This window comes from Aulonocara stuartgranti, assembly GCF_965226115.1.
Source record: "Aulonocara stuartgranti genome assembly, chromosome: 20".
Classification (NCBI taxonomy): domain Eukaryota; kingdom Metazoa; phylum Chordata; class Actinopteri; order Cichliformes; family Cichlidae; genus Aulonocara; species Aulonocara stuartgranti.
The window spans coordinates 35,153,252-35,180,123 of record NC_138956.1 but is presented as its reverse complement, the minus strand read 5'-3'; the positions used below and the strand labels follow the sequence as shown (position 1 = coordinate 35,180,123).

The following is a 26,872-nucleotide window of genomic DNA, read 5'->3' as shown; positions in this document are numbered from 1 at the left end:
TTTGACAACTGAACAAAATCAGAATATGATTAATATGTGAGAAAAGAAGGAAGCCAGAGTATCGGAGAGAACCCGTGAAAACTCAGAACCTTCTTGCTGTGAGGCAACAAAACCACAGCGTCACCGTGCTGCCTCTATAAAGTTAGAAATTCATGAAAATTTGAAGATTAAAGTCACAAAGTTAGTAGAAAACAAGTGTTTCTTATTGAAAAACTGCAGGTTCAGATCAGTGTCATCAAAAAACGAATAGTTAAAAAGTTTGAGAGTAAAGCTGGTGACGAATCAGAGAAATACAGCTCTCGGGCTGTCGGCCTCCCTCTGAGGTTTCCTTTTAATTAAAACTCATCACTTTCTCCCCTTCAATTAACCCACAGCCTGGCCAATCAGGCGCTATCTCGTTAAGGTGGACCCCGTCTGCGGTGAGCGGTCACCTCTTTAATCCGCCTCTCTCTGTGGGACAGGAAGCGCCCGAGAGCTAATTAGTGCTGAGCCAGGCGGCATCTCCCTGCAGAGAGCCGCGAAGCTCGACCTCCATCTCCAAACTTTACTGGGAACACAAAGAGTTGGATTCTGAAAAAAAGGAAACAGCGAGGATTGTGGGATGGCAGAGAGGGCGGAGTCTGCCCTCCTGTACGTTTGTCTGAAGAGTGAAACTTCAGAAGAAACCGAACTTCATTCAACTTTTAGAAGATTTTTAGGAGCTGATCCTCAAACACGTGGTGCCAGAACTCAGACTCCTTCCTAATCCAGGACTTAGACAGAGCCCTAAATCATTTCAAAATAATAATTCTTCAGTTATTTTGATCAGGACTGTCCAGCTAAAGAAAAAAAACTAACACTTCAACTTCATGCCATGCCACTGATTAAAGTAGCAGAAATGTTTAAGAACTAAAACTCTGAAAAACACCTGTGTGTGATTTCCTACAGCGTCCTTCAAAGCCCGACTGCTCCCTTTCTCCTCTTCACTCCTCTGTTTCTTATTTTTCTGTCCATTTATCTTAATTTCAGGGCCTCCCAAACTGGTCAGACACTGCTGCTAAATTATGGGAGACTCCAAAATTAGGATTTTATTCAACATGATGATTCATATTATTCATAACAAGCGTCGGGCACTTTAAACTTTAAAAATATATGGATTTCATTGAATTTAAAAATTATTTCAAAAGGCAAACAGATAAAATATAAAGTCTGGGGTAACAGGGGAGACAGGGTTGTACTGGGGGTGATGATCATGGTAAACGAACCAGTCTTTCGTCACACACACACACACACACACACACACACACACTCCGATGTATATCAGGGGCAAATTGAGATTCAGCATCTTGCACAAGGATACTTTGACACATGCACAGGAGGACGGGATCCGTCCACTCCCTTCTGATTGAAGTTTGGTAAACGACCTGGTCGACCACCTGAGCCGCCCGATGTCTGTGAGACAGATACCAATCCAGCACAGCGAGCTGCAGCCAACAACCAACCTTTGTCTCGCAGACGGGCAAAAACAACTGAGAAACAGACGGCTGCAGGCAACCAGATCATCCTCCACAGATTAACCTACAATATTTTACAATGTTTACTGTTTGCAACATCTCACTTTTAGGTGGTAACAGCTGGTGACCCCTCGATGACCCCACAGAGAGTTTTTGTGCTGTTGTACAGTCTTTAAACTTCAGTCTGGTAGGACTTCTCAACACTGGATGAATTTAATAATATTAGAAAGGTTTAGTCTGGACTGACACAAAGAGCTGAAACTAAAGAGAAATAAGCCTTTGGTTTCTTTTTGAGCTGCTTTATCAAATGCCACCACTGAGCCCTGTTAGAAATGGGGCGCGCCTGATAAGATCCGCTTTCATATTCATTGGCAGGCAAAGTCGTAACTGAAACTAAAATCTGATAAAATGTCCAGGCCTAATCAGCACCACCATTCGTCCTGCATATTTGACGGCATGAAGGAGAATTCTGCGTTCAGATCCCCAAAATCAGGCTTTGATTTAAAGGCAGTAAAATGTTGGAAAAATTGAGCCGAAAAAACCCGAACACGTGATCATCATGTTCAGACAGTATTTTTTTTTTTAAATCACATTTCATCATAGTTACAATAATTAGCGTCATGATCATTATCAGCTTCATAAATAGATCAGTTGATTTTTCATACAGTTAGAAGTCATATCGCAGCGTTTATGTACAGATTTAAACATTGCAAACAAAAAGCTCCAGCCGAGTCCCTGTCCAGCACATAGACCAATCCCAGTGGATCAGGTTAGTGCCATCTTTGAAGCAAAAGTGGAAAAAAAAAAAAAAGATCTGATTGTGGTGCAGCTCAACTGCTAAGTGATCATTTTGGGGGAATTTTCAGTTGCTTAACGTTTGGTTTAAACACCCTTGAGCTTAAGATTTGAAAATCCTTAAAGCTGCACCAGAAACAGCTCAAGTTTTCCTCCCACATGTTGACATTTTAAACTCCTTACATCAGACGGTGCTGGATATGTGCTGCAGTGTACCCAAAAAAAACAAAAAAAAGCAGTGATATACAGGCAGTTATAACATAAAACACAAAATCTGTTACAAGCATAATGTCCAGGATATAATCACAGCCCAGTTAGATGGAGCTAGCCTGGGGCAGAGTATAATCCAGGGCATAGTCAGGGCCCAGGGCCAGAGTCCAGAAGAAACAAAGGCAAAGCAAAAGGGAAGTGTCTGTCACTTCCTGTCAGATTTCACGAAACAGAAATAAATGCAACGATACAGTCAAAGTCAGTGAACATTATAGAGCAGGAAATAGACCCACCCTGCAGAAAAGCAAAAAAAACCCTGAAAACTGTCTTTGTTGTGTGCCATTTGGTGACTCCGGTAAAGAGGGAATTATTCACAAACTGATAATAGTGCAAGAAATGTTAGAGCTCTTTTCATCCAGGATATAGACACAGACCACACCAAGGCAGTCATTTAGCTTTTGTTGAACCATTGTGGATCCCAGGCTGCGTCACGCTAATTAAAGCTGTGCAGATTTTGTCCAGCTATTACTGATTGCTGTTTGTCATCAATGATGTTTTTAAACCAGGTTTTATCCAGAGTAACCCGACTAAAACAAAGGGAAACATAATCACAAAATCTGCTGTTTTAATATTTTAGCGTTTCAGTTTTTATTTCTCGGAGATGTTATTTTGAATAAAAGCCATCGAAACACAGAAACACGGTCACACTAGGTTCGACAAAAGAAACTGTGTCTGAAAATCCAGCTAATAGTCTAAGCCTGGATCCCTTTGCCATCCCTGATGAATTTTAATGACTGTTCTGGTGGCAGGCGCTGAAACACACGGGAGACCATTTTGCATCCTAAAGTGTATAAAAAGCAATAAATAAAGGCCGGGACGCAAAATAGCTGCACAGAGAACCTGTGACGCCTAAGACATTTCACACTGTGAACTCCTGGACGTAGCCACAGCCCAACACAGACAGATAAAGCAACTCTTAATTAATCTAAGGACACAATCAGTTAACGTGTGACACCAGCTGACAGATTAACAGGAAGTTTAACGTGAACATTTGTAGGTAGTCTTTAAGGTACAGGCATTTATTTTTTCTGGTGGTTATGTTAAATCTGTTAAAGCAAACAAGCTTTCCTATGGAATGAAGTTCTTTTAGAAAAACACTTAATAAGAAGTGTTTTTTTTTTTAGTGTCATCACAGTTTCACTATAACGTGTAAAACTTGAGTTTCACCAAAGAAAAGGTGATTAAAGCTGCAACAGCTGGTGGATTATCGCTCATTCTCTGGTTGAAACTGCTTAAAAAGTCCAAAGTAAGTATTTTATTTTGAAAGCTCAGTTGCTGACAAACAGCTAGCCTCGTACTACTTTCCTGGCCTAGTTTCTGTGGTGTCTTTGACGTCATTCACCTCAGAGTCTACGGTCTGCTCTGGAGGTCTGTTGGTGGTTAGATGGTCGTAGCCACTGATATAAAAGTCAGAAGTGAACACATCTGGACGAGAGTTTGAACGACATAGAGGACACCACAACAGAGACCTGACCACCATGCAGGCAGGAAAGACAAGGCAGTGGCGAACTGAACTTTCAGAATAAAATATGCAAATACTGCATCTTTTAATTTGGGGGGGGTGGGGGGGGGGGGGTACTCAGGTGTCATGATGACCTCATAAAAATCTTACATTTGGTTCCCTAAGAAGATCAAAAAGGTCAGCTGACAGCATAGACATAGCCCACATACTCAGTAATGTGCGATTCGTTAGCAGACGGGACATAATCAGATCACAACAGAGTTACTGCATACAGGAACCAATGTCAGTCATTTAGGATAAGCGTCCTTCAGGATATAGCCAGGCCCTGACAGACAGACAGAGTGTTAAGACATAAAGTAGAAACCAGTGAAAGCAAAGATTTACAGACAACAGAAAGCACGAGTCTGTTATAATGTGACCACTGCAGGTCGTAGCCAGGACTCAGAGCAAACTGAGCAGTGCGCTCTAATGACAGTACATTCAACATAGACGTACATGAGTTGAGGCCAGCTTTTAATATCCTCAGTGTTTCCATTCAGTGTCTTCTTCTACGCCTTTAAAAAGTACTGCTTCCTCCAGGCTGAAAAGCATGACATGGACATTATTTCAGCATTTAGTCACAACCCAGGCTGAAATGGTGAAAACATAACAGCTTCAGGCAGTAGTCAGAGCCTACAGCAGGTCTTAGCGCAGAGATGGGGTAAGGAAGAAAACTTGGTTCCAGGTGTTAGCCTGAGTCTGGCTGACACCTTCCAGCTGAGGTGAATGGTAGTGGTGAGATGGAAGTGACTGCATGGATTAATCCAGGTGATAGCCTCATCCTGACCCAGCAGCACTGCTACCGGGACTGCTCTCTTTACTGAGACGAACTAATTCCTGGGACAACAGCTCCAGGTCCTGCAGAAAACAGAAAGAAAATGTTTATATATCAACAGCTTTACAGCCCATCTCTGAAACAGCAGCACCCGTTTTTGGATAAAATCTTACTCTGAACATGAAGACCAGGAGATACGATGTAATCTTTTATCATTTAATTCATCTGCAGCTAAAAGAAAATAACAGCAGAGCCCAGACTATAGTCTGTATCACAAAAGTGAATTATTACAAACCTATAAGCTATAAATTTGTAAACTCAGTAATTGAAATGATTTCAAGCAAGTGCCTCAAGTAAAACATCATTTTGTAATTTACAACATCTGTTACTAACAGCTGCAGTACGCTCAGTGTGAAAAACACAAGTACTTAATAAGACACATTTCATGGAAAAAGGTTGTTCCATGATTAAAGCCACTGATCTGTGCTTGAAGGCTCTGAAAACTGAATTTTCTCTCAGCTGATTGATCAGATATGTAGCCATTTTATTTTGAATGGGATGTGGCTGCACTGGTCAGCAGAAAACGATTTTTCAAAATAAAATGTTGACAAATGGGACATTTAAAGTCAATTCTTTGAATTTCTCCCCCTAAACCAGTGGTTCCCAAACTTTTCTTTCGCTAGGCCCCTCTTTGTTTTACAAGAAAAATGCCCCCCCCCCCCCCAAGAAAAAAACAAAACACGTCCTCCAACCACACACGCCCATATTTTGCTCCATTGCGGTTTATTTCACACCTCAAACATTTACTAAACAATTAAGCAAATACAAGTAATCTGCAGGTAGTACGAAAATAATCTACTGACTCTTTTACGCTGCGTCCGCACCTACACGGGTATTTTTGAAAACGCAGCCGTTTCGTCCACGTAAACGGCGTTTCGAATCACCGAAAACGGAGATTTTTTTAAAACTCCTTTTTTCCGTTTATGTGTGGACGAGGAATACAGAGTTCGTCACGCAGCGTCAAAGGTATGACCCTTTTTTCACGTCATGCTGTGGCCACGTTATTGTTTACATGAGATGAATAGCAGATAGAGACAAAATACTGTTAATCTGACTGTCTGCAGGTTTTACAGGCTTACATACACACACAGTTACTGTCCCTCCATTTACAAAGGCAGAGGTGTCACGGTGTGATTATTTTGCGTGTAGTTGTTTTTTTCCTGTGTAATATTATTCAGCATTACTATCAAATCAAAAAATGCCTCTCTGTGCAAAATGGGTTCAAAAACAAACAGCTGTGGGATCCTGTTTGTCTGTGATTTGAACCGGGGGAACAAATTACGGCAGGATCAGCCTGATGTTATTTGTATCCCGCTGTAACTTTACTGTATAAAGAGCAAACATCTCTAAACTGTCAGGAGTGGGGATGGGTACCGGTGCCCGAAGAGGAGAGTCCTGGCCCCTAGCCCTGCCAGTGTAGCAGAAATGATGAGGATGATGATGCAGCAGCAGCCGTTCTTCTCTGCGTGAGTAGCTTAATGTTCGTGTGTAATTTACGTTGAGTAGGCTAACCACGTTATTACATTAATGCATGTAAGGTGAACTAGCAAACATCATCATAGCTACATGCGTCTGTCTTCTTGTTTGATGGCAGATACTCCCTTCACCCTGGCCAAAAAGGCTAAAATGACCAAAGAAAAAGTGGAAAACAGTTAAACATGAGAGGTTTAGGACAAAGTTTGTGTTTTTTCCATTGTTTAAGCTTCCAGCCAAGAGTGATACCATATATGCCCCATAGCTGCAGAAAAGGCTAACATTGTTATCTTTTTACAAAAAACAGCTGAACATGAGAGGTTTTTGGACCAATTTTGTGTTCTCCATTCTTTAAGCACCGGTTTGAGCACCGTTTGAGCACCGGCACCGTTTCAAAAGTACCGGTTTGGCACCGGTATCGGATAAAACCTAAACGATACCCATCCCTAGTCCGGAGCAGTTAGTCATTACAACAAGTGTTTGTGAACTAAAAGCCAAGAATGTGGGATCCTGTTTGTCCGTGATTTGAAGAGCCCAGCGCTGCTCCCGATGAAGGGAAAACCAATTCTGCAGGGAGACCTACTTTGGCACTTGTGCAGGTGAAACCAAAGGGAAGATGCTTCACCATATTTTCTAGTCTTTGTCTTGGAAGGAAGCTGGTTTGGAAACATATTCAGCGATGCTTCATCTCCTGCTTTGCGTTCGTGTGGAGCCCCGTCAAAAACCTGTCCATTACGCTAGCAGTGTCCAAGCGTTTTTGTTTTTTTTCCCCTTTTCATGCCACGCCCCCCTTGCAATGGCTCTGCGCCCCCTCTAGGGGGCGGGCCCCACACTTTGGGAAGCTCTGCCCTAAACCAACTCGCTCTCTAAAAACTGATCTTAGATGCAGCAGACTTATGGGGGGGTTGGGCTTCGCCTGGCCGAATTTTTCGATTACTTTTTGAAGTCGTCCTTGGCTGTGCATCTTTCTCCTGTTTGTGCTCTCGTTTCTAATCCAACACACAACATCTGCTTCCTCCGTTTTTGTCGGAACTGTAAGCTGGCAAACAGCTGGCAGATAGATTACAGCCACCTTGTGGTGGTAGTGGTACACTACATGCACAAGACAGATCGGACAGATGTCCGTAAAAACGTAAATTTTTTTTATATTTTATGACAAACTTGTTTTTGCGTAAGGTTAAGCTTTGTAAGCTATTTTATTTTTATTCAAAAACCATGAACATCCCCATTTATGGCTGATTTAGACTTCTGAGCGAATCTTTGTACAACTTCACCTTCGCCGTGTGTGTGTGTGTGTGTGTGTGTGTGTGTGTGTGTGTGTGTGTGTGTGTGTGTGTGTGTGTGTGTTCCAGCCACGATAGAAAAAAATAATATGTCAGGACTTTTCCCCCCATTTTTTCTTGTAGTGTGTTTTTTGTTTCTTTTTCAAAGTCAAACGTGTTTGTCCCTGAAGTGTTTCCACATCTTTGGACTTTACCTCACGCCTGATGCTTTCAACGATCTCCCTCTAGGAAGATCTGACACTTGAAAGAGCGATGATTATTCCTTATGCTGAGACAATGATTGATATTCTCTCAGTGATTCATTCAAACCTGCGGTGAAATGCTATATGAGGAAAAAGCATAGGAGGAATCAATGTTACGGAACAGGCCAATCACAGCAGTTGCGTTGACGTGGCGTGCTGTTAGATTTTCATCAAAGCGCCCGTATGCACAGCACAGATTGCTACACTTGCTGTTACTGCGTGTGTGTAATTGTTTGTGTGAGATAAAAGCGAGTGGTAGACCATGGACATTCGCTGTTTTGGCGATGACCTCGCACTGGGGCAAAGTGGTTTGGATGAGAACCATCAACTCCAAGTCTGAGCTGATGGTTCTTAGCTGGAAAAGGGTGGAGTGACCACATAAAGAAACCCACAAGGCTGATGGTCTCCGTGTGTGTACATTACCTTAATGAAACTGTACATACATTGTTTGCGTGTTTCATCTTCAGTCTTTTATTAAGTGTTTATTGATGTTTCTATCAGATTTCTTTCAGCTGTATTAATTAATCATTCTCAGTAATGAGATCAATGAAGATTTCCTGGACAAAGATGAATGCAGCAAACTGATGGATTAGCAGATTAAAAATTAATAATAAGACCTGTGGAAACACTTCAATCAGTCTCAGCCAATCTGAAAAAACATTGTTTAGCCACCTGTGAAACTTCCAGGCTGTTCTTTCTGCTGTTATTGGTCTAAACAGTCAAGTCGGTGAAGATGAAAATCATCCACCCTGTGTGTGTTTGAATCGGTAATTTAAAGGATATTTTATAGAACTAAACCCTCACCCCGTGGAAACTGTCCATGTAGCATGTTGGTGTGGACCGTTACCTTCTGCAGGTGCATGTTCTTGGTGAGCTGCTCCTCCAACATGTGCTGCAGCTTCTTGTTCATCTCCCTCAGATTCTCGTCTCCTGGTTTCACCAGCTCTCTTAGGACCGAACCCAGACCTCCCCGGTCTCCCTGAGAGCCTCCGTGACCTCCGACTGTGCTCCCCGACACATCTGAGCAGAAAAGCAAAGACGCGAGATTCAACAGAGATTCGTTTTAAAAGAAACATGCTGGTCAAACGGCCCGAAGAAAACACCAGAAGCAGTCACAACAGGGAAATAAGGAGATAAGAACAAGGAGATGAAGAGGAGGGTGAGGAGTGGAAACAGGAGGTTTGTTTGTTTTGGTGTTTTCCTTTATTTCTAACCAAACGTTGCACACAAAAACACAGAGGTGAAGCTCGCCACCAATCATGGAAACAGACATTAAAAACTGACTCTAACGGTAAGAAAACACAGCGTGGCTAACATTAGCAGTGCTAATAGTACCAGCAGGCTCACCTGCTTGGTTACACACCGCTTGAATAGTTACGTCTGTATTTACTCGAGCACAGCAGACACACAGCCATTTATGTTCTACATCAAAAATCTTCCCACGCTGCTAGTTTGCAACACAGATCATGGACATTATCTACGAGGTCTGTGGTGCAGGACACTCTGGGTAGTTACAGGTGGCTTTGAACATTTCGTTTTTGGTAGCCGAGTCAGCTAACCCCGTCATCAATCATCGGCAGCTCATCTATTCGATGTGTTTCCTATCATCACAATAAATCGTTTATACGGTTTACTGGGGTGACTCTGTCATCCCTCCAAAGCTGTTTCACCCAGATTCTGGCGATCACAATATCAGTGAGTCATCATCTCGCCAGGAGCTGCCGAGAAGCCCTCAAGCAAGGCACCGCCCACTCAACTGCTCCTAGTATCATGCTGGAAACTCTGCAGCTGGTTAAACGGACTGCAGCGCGCTCAGTCAGCTTTTCAAGACAAGTTTTAAACAAATGTAAATGAACACTGAATGTAAAGCATATAACTGTGTGTGCGAGTGCTTTTCTAACGAGTGCAGTTTGAAATATTCACACACACACAGACAGTCCAGCCTTTAGAGAAGCAGCTCCGCTCTCAGTTTTACTGCCCATTAGATTTACCATCATTACTGCGTTAATGGGAGTGGAATGGAGAGACAGAGGAGGGCTGAAGCAGTCAAACATGAAATTGAAAACAGCAGGAGAGAAAGGACAGCGTGAGGCAGCGGGACGAGGGGGGGAGGGATGGAGGAAAGGTAACTATTTATACAGCACATTTCCCACAGAGTCGTTCAAAGAGTTTTACACTGAGGGGAGCGAGAGGATTAACATGAGAAGCTGCTTTTTGTTTACTTCTGTTTAAAATCCAAACCTGCCACGTTTCAGTCCATCTGCAGTTCACACTCAGACTGCACGATTGTTCAGATTGTTCTATTTTACGGCTTTAATTTGATTTTTTTACCACAGAAATCAAAGCCACAAAAATAAGGCACACAATATCTATCATATCCTTCTGCAGCAGCGACCAACTTTCTAATTCATTCTAAAGAGCCACATTTATTACAACACAAGCTGAAATCAGTCGCTTGAAGTGGACCTCTGCACCTCTTACACCTGTGCGGTGAACACTGGTGCTCCTCAGGTGAGTCAAAATCTGGCAAATGGTCCAGGTGTGACCAAACAAAGTGTATGTGAGGCCAGGAATGATGACCTTGAACATAACTTCAGCCAGACGAGGAGGACGATACTTAATTGAAAAATAAGTCTGCTGATAGCTGAACAAGTTATTAAAAACACTTCACACACGGCAGCGTCACCTTTTGAAGACGGACGAGCGGATAAATATAGCAGCGGTGAAACATCAGAGACGTACAAATGTATTTACAGAGACGTGGGAAAGTGAAAATCACTCAGACCAACGAGTTTCTCCGTCCTGACATCCGTCCAGCACGAACTTCTCTCCGTCGTGTTGCAGTGGAAACGGCTCGGCACGAGCGGCACATGAAAGTGTTAAGCACGCCTGTTTTTTCCACCGCTTGTTCCTGTTTTCTCCAAACACAAAGAGTCCATGTAAACCTGAGCGCAGGTAAGTGAAGCGGCAGATTAAAGTGGTTCTAATTAAGTGTCACTGTCAGATAAACGATGTGCTGAGCTGGCTAACTTTCTGCTGACTGACGCACTTTAAGTACCTCAGAGTTTGGATTAGCACTTTGCACCAGCGACTCTTCTCTCAGTTTTACCACTGAGACGAGGATTATTTCAAAGACATATTAAATAACCGTTTTGTACCTCGGTCTGTTAAATGTTCCAAAACACTAAAAATGAAGATAATCAGCATTTTAAAGAAAATCTTTTTCTTTTTTTCTTTGAACTACATCACACTCCTACCTGGTGCTTACTTTACAGATCATAAAGCAGAAAAAGAGCCCGGAGTCGTTTAGCAATGGTGATGTCATAAAGTTTGTGAGGACAGCATTTCCAGCTCCGGTGTTTACAAAACTGTAGCAGCAAACAGAGTATCGATAGATATCATATCCATTTCCAGCTCCATGTTTTTAGTCTTAGGCTCAACTAAAGTAGCTTTTCGTGACTCACAGTTAAAGATGAGATGACCATGTTAACGCTCAGCTCTCAGTGACAATATACAGACCCAAAATCACCACACCTCACACCTGTGAGCATCGAGCACGGCTCCACAGAAGAAAAAAGCTGAAATGTAGCTAGCTAGGTCAGGAGCTAACTATTATTAATAATGCTGAGTCACTGAGTCACAGAGTGGATGTCCACAGCAGTCCTGACATGACATTCATGGCTGTTTCCCATGAATTGGGACTCGACACCACATCTCCACTTTCTGACCACTCCTGCCTGCACACACGTTCATGACGCCAACTTTGACATGTCTTTGCCTTTTTTGCTAAAAGAAATGTTCCTGGTCTGTGGTTGAAACAAAAACTGAATCACAGATGCTCCATAACTAACTACAGTTAAGTTCCAGATGTTTCTGTGAGGAGATGAAACGATTTCTCACCTCTGCGGCTGTCCATCACGTACGTCTCTATGATGGCGCTCTTTCTGCAGATGTCTTCAGCCATCGATGAACAGCTCACCTCCAGATGTTTCACCTGAAACAGACAAAAAACACAATTAGTATTCACTGATGTCACAATGTGTTTATGTAACAACAAACTAAGTCCTTTCTTTAGCATCATTAAACCTGAAACAACTTATTAATATTTAAGTGATTAATAAAGTTCTGCTGAATTATCCACTGGCCTCACAGTGCTACTATACAAACTACCTAAATATTAAACAGACATTAATAATGCATCTAAAAATACAAACCTGCATCTAAAAACAGGACAGACGTTTTACTGTTGACTCGAATAACAAAGAGAAGCATTAAAGCCTCTAAAAGGCACAAGTGAGGCGTTAAATCAGGACGTGGAGAATGTTCTGCTTTCTCTGTTAGTTTTCCACTCCTGTGTCATGTGCTTAGGACTTCAGGAACAGGACATATAGTTTGCTTTCTGGTTTAGCCAAAGACTCCTCACCTTCTCCTCCAGCATCCATTTCTCCTGCTGAACCTCAGCGAGCCGCTGGAACAGCTCTCCGACCTCATCATCGGATAATTCGGCGGGGCGCTGAGACTGAGGGCTGCCTCCTCCGGACTGACAGACACACACAGAGGCTTCAGTTAATGTGAAAGCTCTGCTGCCTTGCTTTATAGCACTTCAGAGCTCATTCAAACCCAGAAGCTCATTATGCAACCAAGAGGGAATTCGTCACATTATTGGACACGTCACAGGGAAGAGTCCTAAAGAATCGGATGAGGTTGAGGCTGCCTTATCGTTAACAGTTTATTTGTAAAGAAAAAGTACTGAAGCTGTGTCTGATGTACTGCACATGTGTGGAACGCCAGGACTGAAATAACAACACTTTTATAACCACTCTTTTAAGTTGGGTTAAACACACTGGCCAGAATCATCAGGAAAACAGACACAATAATGTTTGGTAATAGACTCGTCGCTGTAACTGCTTTTTCTGTGTTTAATCAAACTCAAAAGCTGATCATTCGCTGTATCTCAGAGGTTACAGTGTCTGATGTGCAGCTTCCTGCTGGTACAGTCAGGTGCTAATGGCAGGACAGTGAAGCCAAACTACAGACGTCTTAAAAAAAAAAAAAAACTTATGGTGCCACATGAGGAGACTCTCAAATGCAACTGTGAGAGTGTCGTATTTCCACCTGAGAAAAGGTTTCTAAGACAGAACTTCTCCTCTTCCATTATGGAGGCATGTGAGCTATTTGATAAGAGAGCTTATTAGCAGATTTACACGTTGGTCAATCAATAAAGTTGTTCCTCTTCTCTTAAGTGTTCCTGGAGTTCCTGCATTGTGAATCGTTTCATCCTCTCTATGCATCTTGGAAGCAGGTGAAGTTGTGCCAGAAGCTTTTGCTGCCTTTCACAGGCTTGCTAACATGAACATTACCTCAGTTGTGTGCGAGAGGATCAAACTGCTGCCACAGTCTGTTCTGCTTTTACACTTCGGTACAGCAGCTGCTATCACAGTTTGGGTTCAAGATAATAAGCAGACTTTGTAGTCTCGCGTGTTAAACTCTGCTGAGCCGAACTTTAAAGTCGGATGGAAACAAGCGAAAAAAGTCATCATCATCAGCCCACTGAGATCTATATGTCTGAATGCACACAAAAGCATTCAGTTTGTAGTTTCTCATTAAAATTTAAAGTGTGGACCAAAACGGGACCTTTGAAGCACGCTGAGGCTTTAATCATCACAGAGGTGTCTGATGGGAAACGTTGCAGCAGCAGGACATCATCAAACCCTCTTTTCTCTCATGTGATGCTGTTGCTAATAACAACCGCATCACCACAGTAAACTGAAGTGATGGAGGACTCTGCAGTGTCATGTTTTGACAGAAACACTCATCGACATACAGAGAGTCTGTCAGCTCTATTTACAGTGTTTCTATCAATAGAAACACACACACACACACACACACACACACACACACACACACACACTGACAGAGATAAATATGGCACCAGGAACTTTAAAGATAAATCAGTTGTAAAACGTAATAAAAGAACAAAAGAGAGGATGACGGGATGTTACAGTTAAATCTGTCTTTCAATACAACCTGGAGGTCAGAGGTCGTGATTTGACCTGACACAGAGCTAAGAGGTCAGGAGCAGAAGCTTGTTTAGCTTTCACTGAATACACTAAAAACACTAATTAATCCACTTTTAACATGACAGTTTTTATCTGTCGAGGTTTCAAACTGTGACTTTTTCTTACATTTAGTTTTAACACAGCTTTAATAAATACCACTGTTTACATTTTAATGTGATGAAAGCGCACAGCCGGTCAGAGCTATTCTCCATTATTCTGCCAAATTAATTTTCTGCTTCACTTTCCTAAAGCCTGAAGTATTCAAACAAAAAGGCAAAAGTTATCAGAAGGTTCTGAGAGCAGCTCCATAAAAACCTGTTTAAAATCCTACTCTTGGGCATATTCACACAGCTTCCAGCATGGCTGAAATTTTACATCACATTAACTGAACTTTGAGTTGAACCTGGGTCTTTGCAGGAAATGGTCCAGAGGTGAACAAGAAGATGGCCTTGAATGTGAACATATTTTAATCACACATTTTACTCAGTTTATTATTGTCGAAGGTTAAAAAAAAAACCCTCAGATGTTAACCTTTTATAGCTGTTGCTATGAAAACAATGTGTCCTTCCAACAGCATTAGTTTGTAGCTGCAGACACAAAGTAGCACTTCAATTAAACCTTCATCTGAAATTGAGATTTCTTCAACTTGCCTGAGGTTTTGTGTAAGCACTCAATGTGTGCTCCAGTAGCTGAACAGCAGAGAAGTCGTATCCAGTAAAGCCTTTAATGATGCGTAAATCTGTCACAAAGTAACATCAGCAAACTGCAGCTGGAGCATTAAAAGGCCCATCAGAAAATTTTCCTTTCACTGTTTCCTCAATCAGTCGATCTGTGATCTCGCTCACGGCTGAATCCAGAGCCGGCCGGAATCTCCACATCCTGAAGACGATCCAGCTGCTGTTGCTGGTCATGTATGAAGTACTGATGGAACGTTTTCAGCATTTTCAGGCGTTCAGCCAGAACGCCATTCTGGCTTAAGCAGCTGCTGACTCCAGGCTGACAGGACATATTCTCAGATGTTCATGTTTGTGTTTGGATTTTGAGATTCATGATGTTGATCACATTTCAGCCATAAACCACCATCAGTACAATGAAAAATAAATAAATAATAACGTGAGATATTGAACCAGACGAGGTCCAAACACCAGTCAACAGAGAGAACAGATGAGTGCATGGCAGCCATTCAAACGCACCATGATCAGGCAAACTGAAAAACACTGCCTGCTCTGTAAGTTGGAGCTGAGTGTGCTGGCTGGGATAATGTCCACACCAAAGCCTGAAGTGTCACAGACATCAAGCTCTGTGTTTAAGGTGGCGAGGAGCTCCACCCACCTTATTCTGATTGGTCGACTGAGACTCCTTCATCATGTCTTTGTAGGAGAAGGAGGACACGGAGGACGAGTCTCCGGTCTGCTGAGTTCGACTGGGACTGTTGATCTCTGACAGAACTAGCTCCTCCAAACCTGAAAGAACAACAATTTCACTCTAAGCATCAGGACATATTCACCTCTTTAAAGCTGCAGTCCACCCCAGACAAACCCTAAATCCCCCAGCTGTTTGACAAAGACTTTTACTTCAACTGCCTTTAATACGTAGCCTTTTACTTTGAGTCTGTTCAGTCCTGTGAGAAATTAAGAACACTCCATGTTTCAGTAGCTCGTAGAAACACTTTTAGCAGCATCTATATGACTTCATCAGTCTCTCACATCACTGGGGAAGAATTTTGGCCCACTCAACCTTGCTTCAGTTCATTGAGGTTTGTGGGCGTTCATGTTCGCACAACTGTCTTAAGGTCCTGACAGAGCATTATAATCCGGCTGAGGTCTGGACATGGACTGGAGCATTGCAACATCTTGATTCTTTTCTTCTTCAGTGTGCTTAAAGCAGGACACTGTTCAAAGCACAGCAGTAACATAAGGTCTATTTATGGCAATAAATGATCCCTTTAAGCAGTGGATTGGTGAATATACCTTTTAAGAGAGCATACGTTCTTTGAAAGCAGAAAGCCGTCTCTTTAGAATTGCAAACATCCCTTAAAGGCAGTAAGTTGTCTATTAAAACGTACACTGCCCCTTTAAGACTGTTGTTTGAAAGTGGCAAGTTGCCGTTTATGGCAGAAAACTGTCTTTAAAAACACCACAGTGTTCCTGTAAGATACTGGACCACCATGTTAAGCATGTGGACAGTCCATTTAAAGACCAAGACTATTCCTTTTAGTATATGAACATCATTTTAAAGCCTCCTGTTCATATAAGACCTATTTATGGCAATAAAGGCTGTTATTGCTTTCAGAAAGCAAACTGCTCTGTTAAGCTGCTGGACTGTCAAACAATCTTTTTAAAAAAATGTGGACATCCTTTTAAAGCAGCAAGCCGTTTCTGTAGGAATGCAAACAGCCCTTTAAGGCAGTAAGCTGCCCATTTAAATGTGGGCTGTTCCTGTAAGAGTGTGATTGTTGCTTTGAGGTAGTAAGCTGTCTGTTTACGGCAGTGAAACTGTGTTTTTAAAGCAGCAAGTTGTCCAAGTAAGACAGCAGTGAGAGAACTGTCCCTTTAAAGGACAAAGTCACTCCTTTAAGGATGTCCTTTTAAGGCAACTGGCCGACCCTTCAGGCTGTCCCTTTATTGTCCAAGGCAATGAACTGTCTCTATAAGACATCCCACTTTACCATTAAGACCGTGGACTGTCACTTTTAAAGCAGCACGCTGTCCTGTTAAAACGACAAACTGCCCCTTTAAGGCACTGGGACGTCCCTATAAGGCAGGTACTGGGAGAGATGGATAAGTAGCTACTTTAAAATGTCTGATTCTCAGGTTTGTGCAGAAGAGGCTTTTAAACATTCAGCACTGCTCATAGATTATACATGAAGCTCAGAACTACCCTGCACCGCTCCAACTGAGAGTGTGTGTGTGTTTGTGTGTGACAACAGAGAGTCTGCTAAATAAGCACCAGAGAATAAGAAAATATGCAATAAAAGAATAACATTTAAATAATATTAAGTGGAAAAAGTTAAAACTTTCAAAATTCCATTTGATGCAGGTGTGGGCAAGAAGTGTTTTGGTTGTGTGTGTATTTGCTTGTGTTTTGCCAGCAGACGCCAGTGTGTCCAGCTCAGCTCTGGGAACCAGAGCGCTCCATTAAATATTAAGCAGGAGGTTCCGGACTGAGCCAGAACCTCCTGACGCAGGGCTAGCATGCCGCTTATTATCGGACTGGTCACGTTACAATCACATCTTGGCCTCACACACACACACACACACACCCAAAACTGCTGTCTCTCCTTCCTGGAGTATTTAAATGGGAGCACCATCCTGTTCGGGGATTTACGTCCTCTACTTCTAAGTTTCAGAGTCCCGTCAGGTTCAGCTTTATGGAGCTCTAAGTGTGCAGCAATCGATAACCTGCAGAAACATGCAGTGCTAATGTCTACAGATTACTCGAGAGAGGAACAGAGTTTCCCATCCAGAGCACATCACACCAGGTGTTTTACAGGACATGAAACTGGTTTTAAAATGCCCAGCTCTTCCAGGATAAGTGGGTCGCCTGCTTTAGACACCGACTGATTGCCATCCAGGGCTCCAGCCTCCAGCACAGATGCTGATGATCATGGATGAACTTGTGCTGCATGAGCACAAGGCTCTTGGCTCATTGGTTGGAGGCATGATTGTGACAAGTGTATCATCGAGCAAAAGCTTGGACCACTGTTACTGAAACGACACCTAATAACTGTGACATGACTTCAGGTATGGTGTCAACATGTTTCATGCTTCTCATATACCCTGTGTTTGTGAATGTTTCGTCAGCAGCAGACGTCAGCATAATCTTGTACATTGTGTCCTGAGGCATCTCTGTGATGACTTTTAGTTTTTTTACTGGAACGTTTTTAACAATTACAGGCATAAATCAGGACAAACCTACGTAGACTCATTTTTAAAAAGCTATTATTAGAATTTATCAAATCGTCATCAAAAACCTTATTTACACCAAGGGGGCAGTTTTTTCCTTTCAAAACATCCTGAGCCTGGAGGCATACAATAATGTTGAAGTCTCCATGTAATGTACATGTGTTACTCCACAGAAGACTCACCTTTTAAAACTACGGGCTGCTTACTTAACATCTGTTCTGTGAAAAAGGGCGATTCTGAGCATAATGTGCACATGAAAGAGAATCGGTAACGATAGACAGCAGTGCTATGAACAAAAAAAAAATGTACGCACATATCAAGCTCCATAGTTTCCTTTTAAAGTGTACTACAAGGCAGCACAGGAGCACAGTGGTTAGCACGGTCACCTCCCTGTCAGCGAGATGCTCCTGGACTCAAATCCACAGCCACCTTCGGTCTTTCTGTGTGGAGCTTGCACTCTCTCCCTTGCGTGGTTGCAAGTGGACTGGCTCTTGTACAGCACATTTATACTAGGCACAAAGCTTTATACAACATGTCTCATTCACCCATTCACACACACATTCACATATCATTTTTCTATATCCAAGGCCTTTCTATTTAACTTCCACACTCCAACAAATGCATCAGGAGCAACTCAGCAACTACAGTATCTTTGGCACGCAGATCAGAGCAGCCATGGAGAGAACCACCAACCTGACCTGTTCTACTTCCTGAGCCACAGCCTCCCCATCACACTGTTTAAGCCTCTAATTGGTTGCCCTGCTAACAGCAACTACCAGAGCAAATAGGTGGGGCTTCTTTCTGGTTTTGTAAATCCTGATGGGAAAATTGACCATTTCACCGAATGAGAGGAAACAGATTAAAGGTTTTCAGACTCTGAAGCTGATGTTGCGTCAGTGGGACTGAAGAATGAACAGACAATACCAGCATTTAACTAAACGTAGGGGCATGCAGACGTGAGGACAGCATCACAGTTCGGGGTGCGTACAGTACCTGTCCTGGTTTTGCTGTTGGTCAGAATCTCCTGGAGCCTCTCCTGCAGTTTGTCTGCTCGCTTCCTCTCCAGCTGCAGCTGCCGCTTCAAATCCTTCAGCTACACACACACACACACACACACACACACACACACACACACACACACACACACACACACACACACACACACACACAGGTTTATTTTCTAATTATTATTTTCCATGCACCACTGCTCTCAAATTACTCTGCTAAATATTTTTCCTTTCTCATTGCTATTCAGATTCTCGTCTTGCAGTATCGGTTCATCAGTCTGCGTCTGTCACTCACACAGTCCATCCGTCTCTTTGTCTCTGGCAGCATCAGTCAGATAAACAGTAAACTTACCGCTGCGCTTCCCTTCTTCTCAAGAATCCTCTGACCGTCCACAGTGTCCTTTATCTCCTAAACAAAGAAAGCAGGTCAGAGACATCACTGTCAGTTACTCTGATCGTTCTAGTTCATTTCCAAAGTAAAAACGCCAGAAACATTTCCTGAACTGAGAATTTACTGCTTCTGTTTGTCAGACATTATATTTTCTGACTTTTTCAGGGCATTTTATACTATTAAAAAAAATGCACAATACCAAACATGAACACCTGGGTCCATACTGTAAACGTGCCAGATCTAGCTTAAAATGGACATTTTCATCTGCAGTCACGATTGATGAAATTATTAAACACGAAAAAAACCCCAAACCAGCAAAAACACAGACACCAGCCAGAACCATGTCAAAATGAAAGCAAGCCTGTAGCTGATTTTAAATCTGCTCAGCAAATTATTTTGGTTCCTTAACATTTTGGCCCACAAATTCTGTGCTGTGATCTGCAGAGCATCGTGCAAACACCAAGCTAAACAGACGCTCGCACCTCCACACAGCATAAAGGGAGGGTGACGCTAAAGGCAGACACTAAAACACATAAGCTGGGTGAATAAACAAAGAGAAGAGTAAACAGATTTTGGTGCTTTTTAAACAGGTCCACAGTTCCTGGGTTCAAAGTGACACATTTGTAAAGGTTAAAAACCTCGGCCTCAAAGGGACCGTCTCCTTTTATCTCTAGCGTGGGCCGCTGCATCAACCATGTAAAGACCTTTCAGAGGACCTGCTCAAAGCTTTGCTGCAGTGCTGCAGACCACTTCAGCTCTGCTGGGAGAAATCCTAGTAAAGGTGATCGGCTTTTTCCATTAGGACTCCTAAACTGTGGAACCGTCTGCCCCTTCACACCAAAATACTCTTTTAAATCTCGTCTTTAAATTTTCTCTTTTAAAAGGCTTTTGTGAATCTTTGGTGTGGCCATGTTTTCGATCCCGTTGTGTCTCCTCATTATTGTTTCTTTTTATCATGTTCTTTGCTTTGTTCTTGTAGAAGTGTTTCACCCTTTATCATCCAAGTATCATACAGTGATAGACTTGTTTTAGAATTCTGAATTTTCTCTCTAGCTCAAAAAAGATGAGCAGCAGCGCTAACGTTAAGCGTACCTACTCAAGTCTCGGCAGAACGGATTTTCCTGCCCGTGTTCAGACAGCAGTGCGTTGTGATCCCTGAAAAGCTCACCTTGGAATTTTGTCTGTAGCACAAAGGTTACCGGAGTTACAATGATTTAAAGAGCATTCGAAAGGCTAGAAATAAATAAGTAAATGTATTTGTGTATTATTAATTTCTTATTGTAAAATTCTTTGTCATTTATTAAGAAGTGTATGTAAGAAGGGGGAGGGGCGGGGCAGAGACTCATGATTGACAGCTTCTGTGTAGGGGTGGGTGTTGATTATCGATTTATCGATTAAAATCGATTCTAGCTTGGATAACGTGATATCGATTCATTAAAATCCTGAATCGATTTTTAAATATACATTTATTTTGCCCTCAGGTTAAACCTCACAAAATTTAAACAACCATCAAACAGCTAAAACAGTAACTGAGAGCAGGAACACAGATTCTGCACAAAGACGTAAACACAAAGCTCGACCCGCTGACCGATCAGAATCAGCGAGATGTCGCCTTTCTCACCGACACGTCGGGGCTGAAAGCCGACAGCGCGCTGATTCTGATGTTTCGGTGGGTCGAGCTTTGTGTTCACGCCCTTTTTGCTCTAGATTCAAAAGCTGCAGGTTTTATCTCTCTCCAAACAATATTGACTGAACCGGCAGCAAAAGAAGATCCAAACTGCGCTTCACATAAACATCGTCATGAATTCACTCTGACTTTTGCTGTTTTGCTTCCACCAGGATAAAATCACACTTCATGCACAGCTCTCTCTCTCTCAGTACTTCAAGAAGTTTCCCGTCTAAAAGTCTGTTTTCTGCATTATTCACTTGCTTGTTACGCACAAGTTGTTTACAGCCTGTCGGCCCCTGGTTTGTTTTTTTTTCTTTTACTTACTTCCAAAAAGAAAACCTAATTTCTGCCGTTCAACAGGCTGCTGAACAAATGTAAACTTTTTACATTTATGCAAAATTGCAAAACTCTCAGCTGTGTCTGTAATCAAACCTCTGTAACTTTGCTCTGCTTCACCTCAGCAGCATCAGGTCACGTTCATATGTTGATTAATGGTTTTCCTCCGTTTTTGATCGACTGCAGAATATTTGTATAAAATCTCAGGCCAGGAAAATCTCCTTCATGTTTTTCTGTTTCATCCTCAGCTACTTTGACACAAAGGCCTCTGCTGTGATGCTCACACCTTTGATAAAGTCTCACAAGTCTCAGCTTTCTTTTTATAAATATAAAAATATGGAAATGTACTGATGCATGATCAGAATTATAATATTTCTGACTGTCTGAGGCAAAATTTCCCCGATTCAAATCTAATTGAATGGGCCGTTTAGAACCACCACTTCATCTAACCCCACTAACTGCATGTCTTTGGACTGTGAGAGGAAGCTGGAGAACCCAAAGGGACCAGTGCTAATCACCATCCCACCGTGCTACCTGCTTCTGACAAATTAAAAAACAAATTAATCAATTTAAATTTACGAGTATTAATTTCTGTTATGTTTGTTTCTCATAGCATTTTACTTGCATATGAAACAGCAGGTATTTGTGTCTGTTTATGTCCATCTTGTACATACAGTGTATGGTCTCAGCCCGCTGGTTCATACTGTAAACATCAACCTTTATTTACAAAAAAAACGAAAAATCACAAATGTAGTTCCATTTTTATAAAGCTCCTAAAAGCTGCTCTCTGTTCTATCATTATAAACAGTAGGAAAAGGACTATAAGGGACTATTTACAGCGGCGTATTAAACCACATTTGGTCTCGTAGACAGAACCGTGTGAGTGGGTCTGAATTAAAGTTTGCAGTCTTTGGACACTGGAGGAACGAGATATATCAGCTCTGATACAAAGCTATTACCTGTTTGAGTTTCCCGATGGTGTCCCCGTGCTCCTCCCTCTGCTTCTCCACCTCCACCAGCTGCTGCTTCAGTTTCTCCATCTCTGACTGCTTCTCCTGCAGGACACAAAGCGACACATCAGGATTTCGTTCAGCAGCTCAAACATCTGGAGGAGAAATGCGGCGAAAAACATTTAAACAAGCTACATTTGCACCTCCAGCGATGCCCCCATGCTCTTAATCCATCTGACACAGAGATTAATTTGAAAAAGGAAACTGCTTTTAATTCCCTTCTAATCTTCTGCCGCTAATTAATTAGACTAAAATCTACATTAAAAACATCTGCAGGCTGTAGCCGCTCACCTGACAGAGGGAGGGGGAAATGTCATTCTGGAGGAAAACAAGAGTCTGTTAATTCCCTGTAACGTCTTACACCTCTATCAACAGCTCACCACGTGGTGGGAGAGAAGCTCTGAGACTTTACTGAGATGTATGACATTATTTATTTAAAAAAAATCACAAATAATAATAAAAACTCTAAACTGCAGGTTTTAAACTCATTTTGTAAGAAAACTTGTTTATTCTTTGCTTTCTTACAGGATGCTACTGTAAATAAAAATATGCCATTGATGACCTGCCAGCTGTTCCCTCTTCATTGCAGCACACAGATGTTTTAGACATAAGGGCACTGACACAGTTTTTCATACTCGATTTAATTGCATTAGTTATTTTGGAAGATTGGAAACAGTTTCTCAAATACAGAAATTTACAAGAAGTACAGCATGTGGACAAAAACCCTGAGCCACCTACACATTACACCTGCAGGAGCTGCTCGACCACAGAGACCCTTGGCATGAAGCTCCCGGTGCAAAGCTTTTGTGCTGATGTTAAAGCCAGAGGAGGCTTGGAGCTCTGCAGCTACTGAGTCAGCAGAGCGCTGGAGACTCTTCATCATTTTGGTTGATGGCTCCCCTTGGTAGCTTTCTGTGGTCGGCCACTTTTGAAATAACACCACTGACAGCTGATCGTGGAACATCTGGGACTGAAGAAACTTCACAAACTGTTTTGCAACAGTGGCATCCTGTTACGGTACCACTCCTAACTTCAGCAGGATCTTAAGAGTGACCCATTCTTTTACAAAAGAAAGCAGACTTCATGGCTAAGTGTTTGATTTTACACATCTGTAGCAATGGGAATTAAAACACCTGAATTCCAGGATTAAGCCTTGTGGAATAAGAGATAAGACTTGCATTTAAATACCTGCTTCTCCAGCCTCTATAATTTTGACTTAATTTCTTCCAAACTATCATTTTTTTTATTATAACTGTGTGCATCAGGTGAACATATTACAAGATATAATTTATAACATCGGAAAAAATGTATTTTCATGCAGATGATTAGATATGGTGAACAGCGTTTACAAACAGAATGCTTCGAGCAGTTTGAGTGATTTAAATTTGTAAAATCAGGCTGCAGGACTCGTGTGCTTTAAGGTTTATGAACAATCAGCTATTTTTTTCAGCATGTTCTGATGTAACTGGAGAGAACAGGGTGAACTGATTATTTTTAATTTGCCATTTAACGTTCGGTTTAACAAACCTTAGCATTGATGTTCAGGAACGAAGACAGGAAACGACATGTGACGGCTGAAACTCAAACCCCCGACACGTGGAGCACCTGCCCGGGACCTGACCTGCCCTCTAATTAGACTTCTTCCATCATTAATTAACTTTTCCTATTAAGTTTCCTCACTCTGGTTTCAGTACCAGGCTGTTATCCAGCAGATAAAACACACACGCACACGCAGACAAACTAATCAGTGCAGCAGGTCTCTGAGGAGAGACTTTCTCACAGACGTATACACGATCACCGTGGTCATCTAATCTGCTGAAAGGGCTCGTTACTGATAACCAATAATTACGCTCATCAGTAATGAGAATTATTATTGGTTATGAGACTCGAATGGTAACCACATATGGAGCTTGTCGCGAAATCAATCAATGTAGAGCAGTGAGACAAACCACGGAAGCCCCAGAGAAGTGCAATCAAACGATGAGTTTATTAACAGCCCGGAGAAAACATCAGCCTATGTCTTCTGACCAAAATACATGTTGTGGACACTTATAAAGCAGTGGGGTACACGCCCCCCCCCATGGCGTCAATGACAGATTAAAATAGGTTCCAGACATTAGTCACAGTTAATCATACATCTTTAATGCCTATAAACAGACATAGAACTTCTCTTTTCTATAACACCTTCCATACAAGGTAATAAACTTCAAGCCCTCAGGGTCTCTGGGGCTAATTATTGACTCTGATCGTCTGTTACCAAGTAGAATAAAATATATTAAGACACCAAATGAGTTAAGGCCTCAGGCTGGACACATTCCTAGATTATATGTGTTATATGTACTGTGAGCATGCATTGCAGTTATCCTTCTATGTTCTGGTTTCCCTCAGCATGTATCACCTGGACAGTCACGCCAGTGAAGCTTAAGACCCTTAATGAACCGAACATCAACTCGAAATAAGCACAAATATGCAATGTGTATAAAATACTTCTAACCGTACTTGTAATAAAAGTTAACATAGTGGAAGGATCCTCAAATGAACATCTTCAATAAACAACTGTAATGCAGTATCAATACTGTGAGAAATATTATTAGATGAAATAATGCTGTAAAGAATGTTATTAATGAAATTATAATGATGCAGATTATATGGCAGCATTTCTGTATCTCCACAAGCTGTAGCCACAATCAGACTGTGTTAATATTTGGGTCTTTACTCCTTTCAGTTAGTCTTTGTGGAGTTCTGTACACTAAGTGTGTTTATATCCACTGCAGGAATCAGAGCAGGTGGCAAGCGCTCTCCTTTCAGTCTTTGTTTTAGCTGCAAATTACATTTAGTGTTTATGTTTGGATTATTTGAACTTGTACGCAGCCTGGCGGCCCATCACATCACCTTACATCAATAACAACAAACATCTGCAACGTTTAAAAATCTCAGCATCTTTTGTCTGTTTAGTGGAGCCATTTCATTTACAAAACTCTTCTAGAAACAGTGTTGACAGAGCTAATCCAGTGCTTCTTAATACTGACAGTGTGTCACAGTGACCAATTACAGCAGCGCGGTCCAAAAAGCGCCCTCCATCCATCCTCGTTTCACAACAGAGATGTCTGTAAACACTGCAAACAAAATCAATCAGCTTCAAGACTGGAAACAAACACCACCGCGTCGAGCGGTATCCACTCGTCGCACGCTGTAAACAAAGCCTCGTCTTTGTGCTGTGAGTGCACGACGACGACGGGTCAGTGTGGAAACGAGAATCACGGCGCTGAACAACAAGCTGAACTCCGTCCTGCTGACAGATGGCGTGAAGCGTTCAGGGTGTCTGCAGCAGACTGTCAGCGTTCACATGAGCCGCCTCCACTCTGATCGGCTGTTAACACAGCTTAACCTCTCCAAGTTACCATGGAGACAACTACGCTTTAATTAGAAACGTTTTCAATTAGAGCGCACACACAAACGTACATGCCTACACGCACTGTGTGCCTGTCTACACACACGCACACAAGTGTTGATATTTATAGAGGCGCCTTCTGAAACGTCTTGTTCTGGACGCGGATGCTCCGTCTTCACCTGAGCTGCAGTTTAACATTCAGAAATGATTTCAAGCCTCCGTAGAAGCTTCAAAAGTGCAACTGTTAAGAGGTCACAATTACTGAAAAAATTGTCTATGCATTTGATTTTTCTAGGCTGAAATACTACAATTCTTATCAGCAGGCCGTTCTAAAGCTCCCTGAAAGATTTCAGTTGATCAGAAAGGCCACAGTCTGAGTACTGACAGGAACCAGAAAGAGAGATCATATTTCTCCTGCATTAGCTCATCTTTATTGGCTTCCTGTTAGATCCAGAATTTAATTTACAATACTTCTTCTCACATACAAAGGCATGAATGATCAAGCGCCACCATCTCACATCACATCGCTCTCAGACTGCAGCCTTGCCTGTGCTCTGTGGATGGAGGCAGAGCCTTCAGTTGTTCCTGTACATTTGGGAGACGAGATTCTCTCAACTTTTCAGAAACAGGCGTCAAACTTTCCTTTTTGATAAAACTTTTAGGTAGGGCTGGATCAGCTGACCCTCAACCATCCCTTAGTCCTGCTCATGGCCCAAGAAACACTTAGCACTTTTCTCCACATCCACTCTCCATGGATATTATATCCCACTACTGCAAGCCCTCATCTTGTGCCTTTTCTCTCCTGTAGTTTATATTTTGTTCTCAGCTTTCTATCCCTTTTGTTCCTGTTTTCCCCCTCACCGCTTGACTGATCATAGTACATGGCTGCCCAGCCCTGAGCCTGGTTCTGCTGGGGGTTGCTCATAGAGGTTGGTCTGACTGATGGGGTCTTCTCTCCTATATTGGAGTTCAGGCTTCTTAATCTAACTAAAGCACCTTGACATGACTGCTGTTGTGAATTGGAGCTTTACTATATAAATAAGACTGAACTAAAGTGAATTACTATTAAACCAGCTACAGATTCTGTATCATTTCATCTCATTCTGCACAGAAATGTAACCGATTCTCTGACAAATTAAATGTGTGCTGATTAGCACGAGTCATTAATTAAACTGCATATGTCTCACCAGATTATCAATGTTTCATGCAGTC

At 42.1% G+C, this 26,872-nt stretch overlaps 1 protein-coding gene across 1 annotated transcript in view; it reads right to left on the bottom strand.

Annotated features, from left to right (window-relative positions):
- Nucleotides 1-2,047: 2,047 nt before the first annotated feature.
- gripap1 (GRIP1 associated protein 1) overlaps nucleotides 2,048-26,872 on the bottom strand; it is a 46,177-nt gene continuing 21,352 nt past the window's right edge. The window contains exons 22-29 of the mRNA XM_082519999.1: nucleotides 22,219-22,314; nucleotides 19,216-19,272; nucleotides 18,850-18,949; nucleotides 15,284-15,414; nucleotides 12,316-12,432; nucleotides 11,793-11,886; nucleotides 8,740-8,912; nucleotides 2,048-4,917 (exon numbers count right to left, since the gene is read on the bottom strand). Coding sequence (XP_082376125.1) covers nucleotides 4,837-4,917; nucleotides 8,740-8,912; nucleotides 11,793-11,886; nucleotides 12,316-12,432; nucleotides 15,284-15,414; nucleotides 18,850-18,949; nucleotides 19,216-19,272; nucleotides 22,219-22,314 — 849 coding nt within the window. The 3' untranslated portion in view covers nucleotides 2,048-4,836. The remainder of the gene's footprint in view (nucleotides 4,918-8,739; nucleotides 8,913-11,792; nucleotides 11,887-12,315; nucleotides 12,433-15,283; nucleotides 15,415-18,849; nucleotides 18,950-19,215; nucleotides 19,273-22,218; nucleotides 22,315-26,872) is intronic.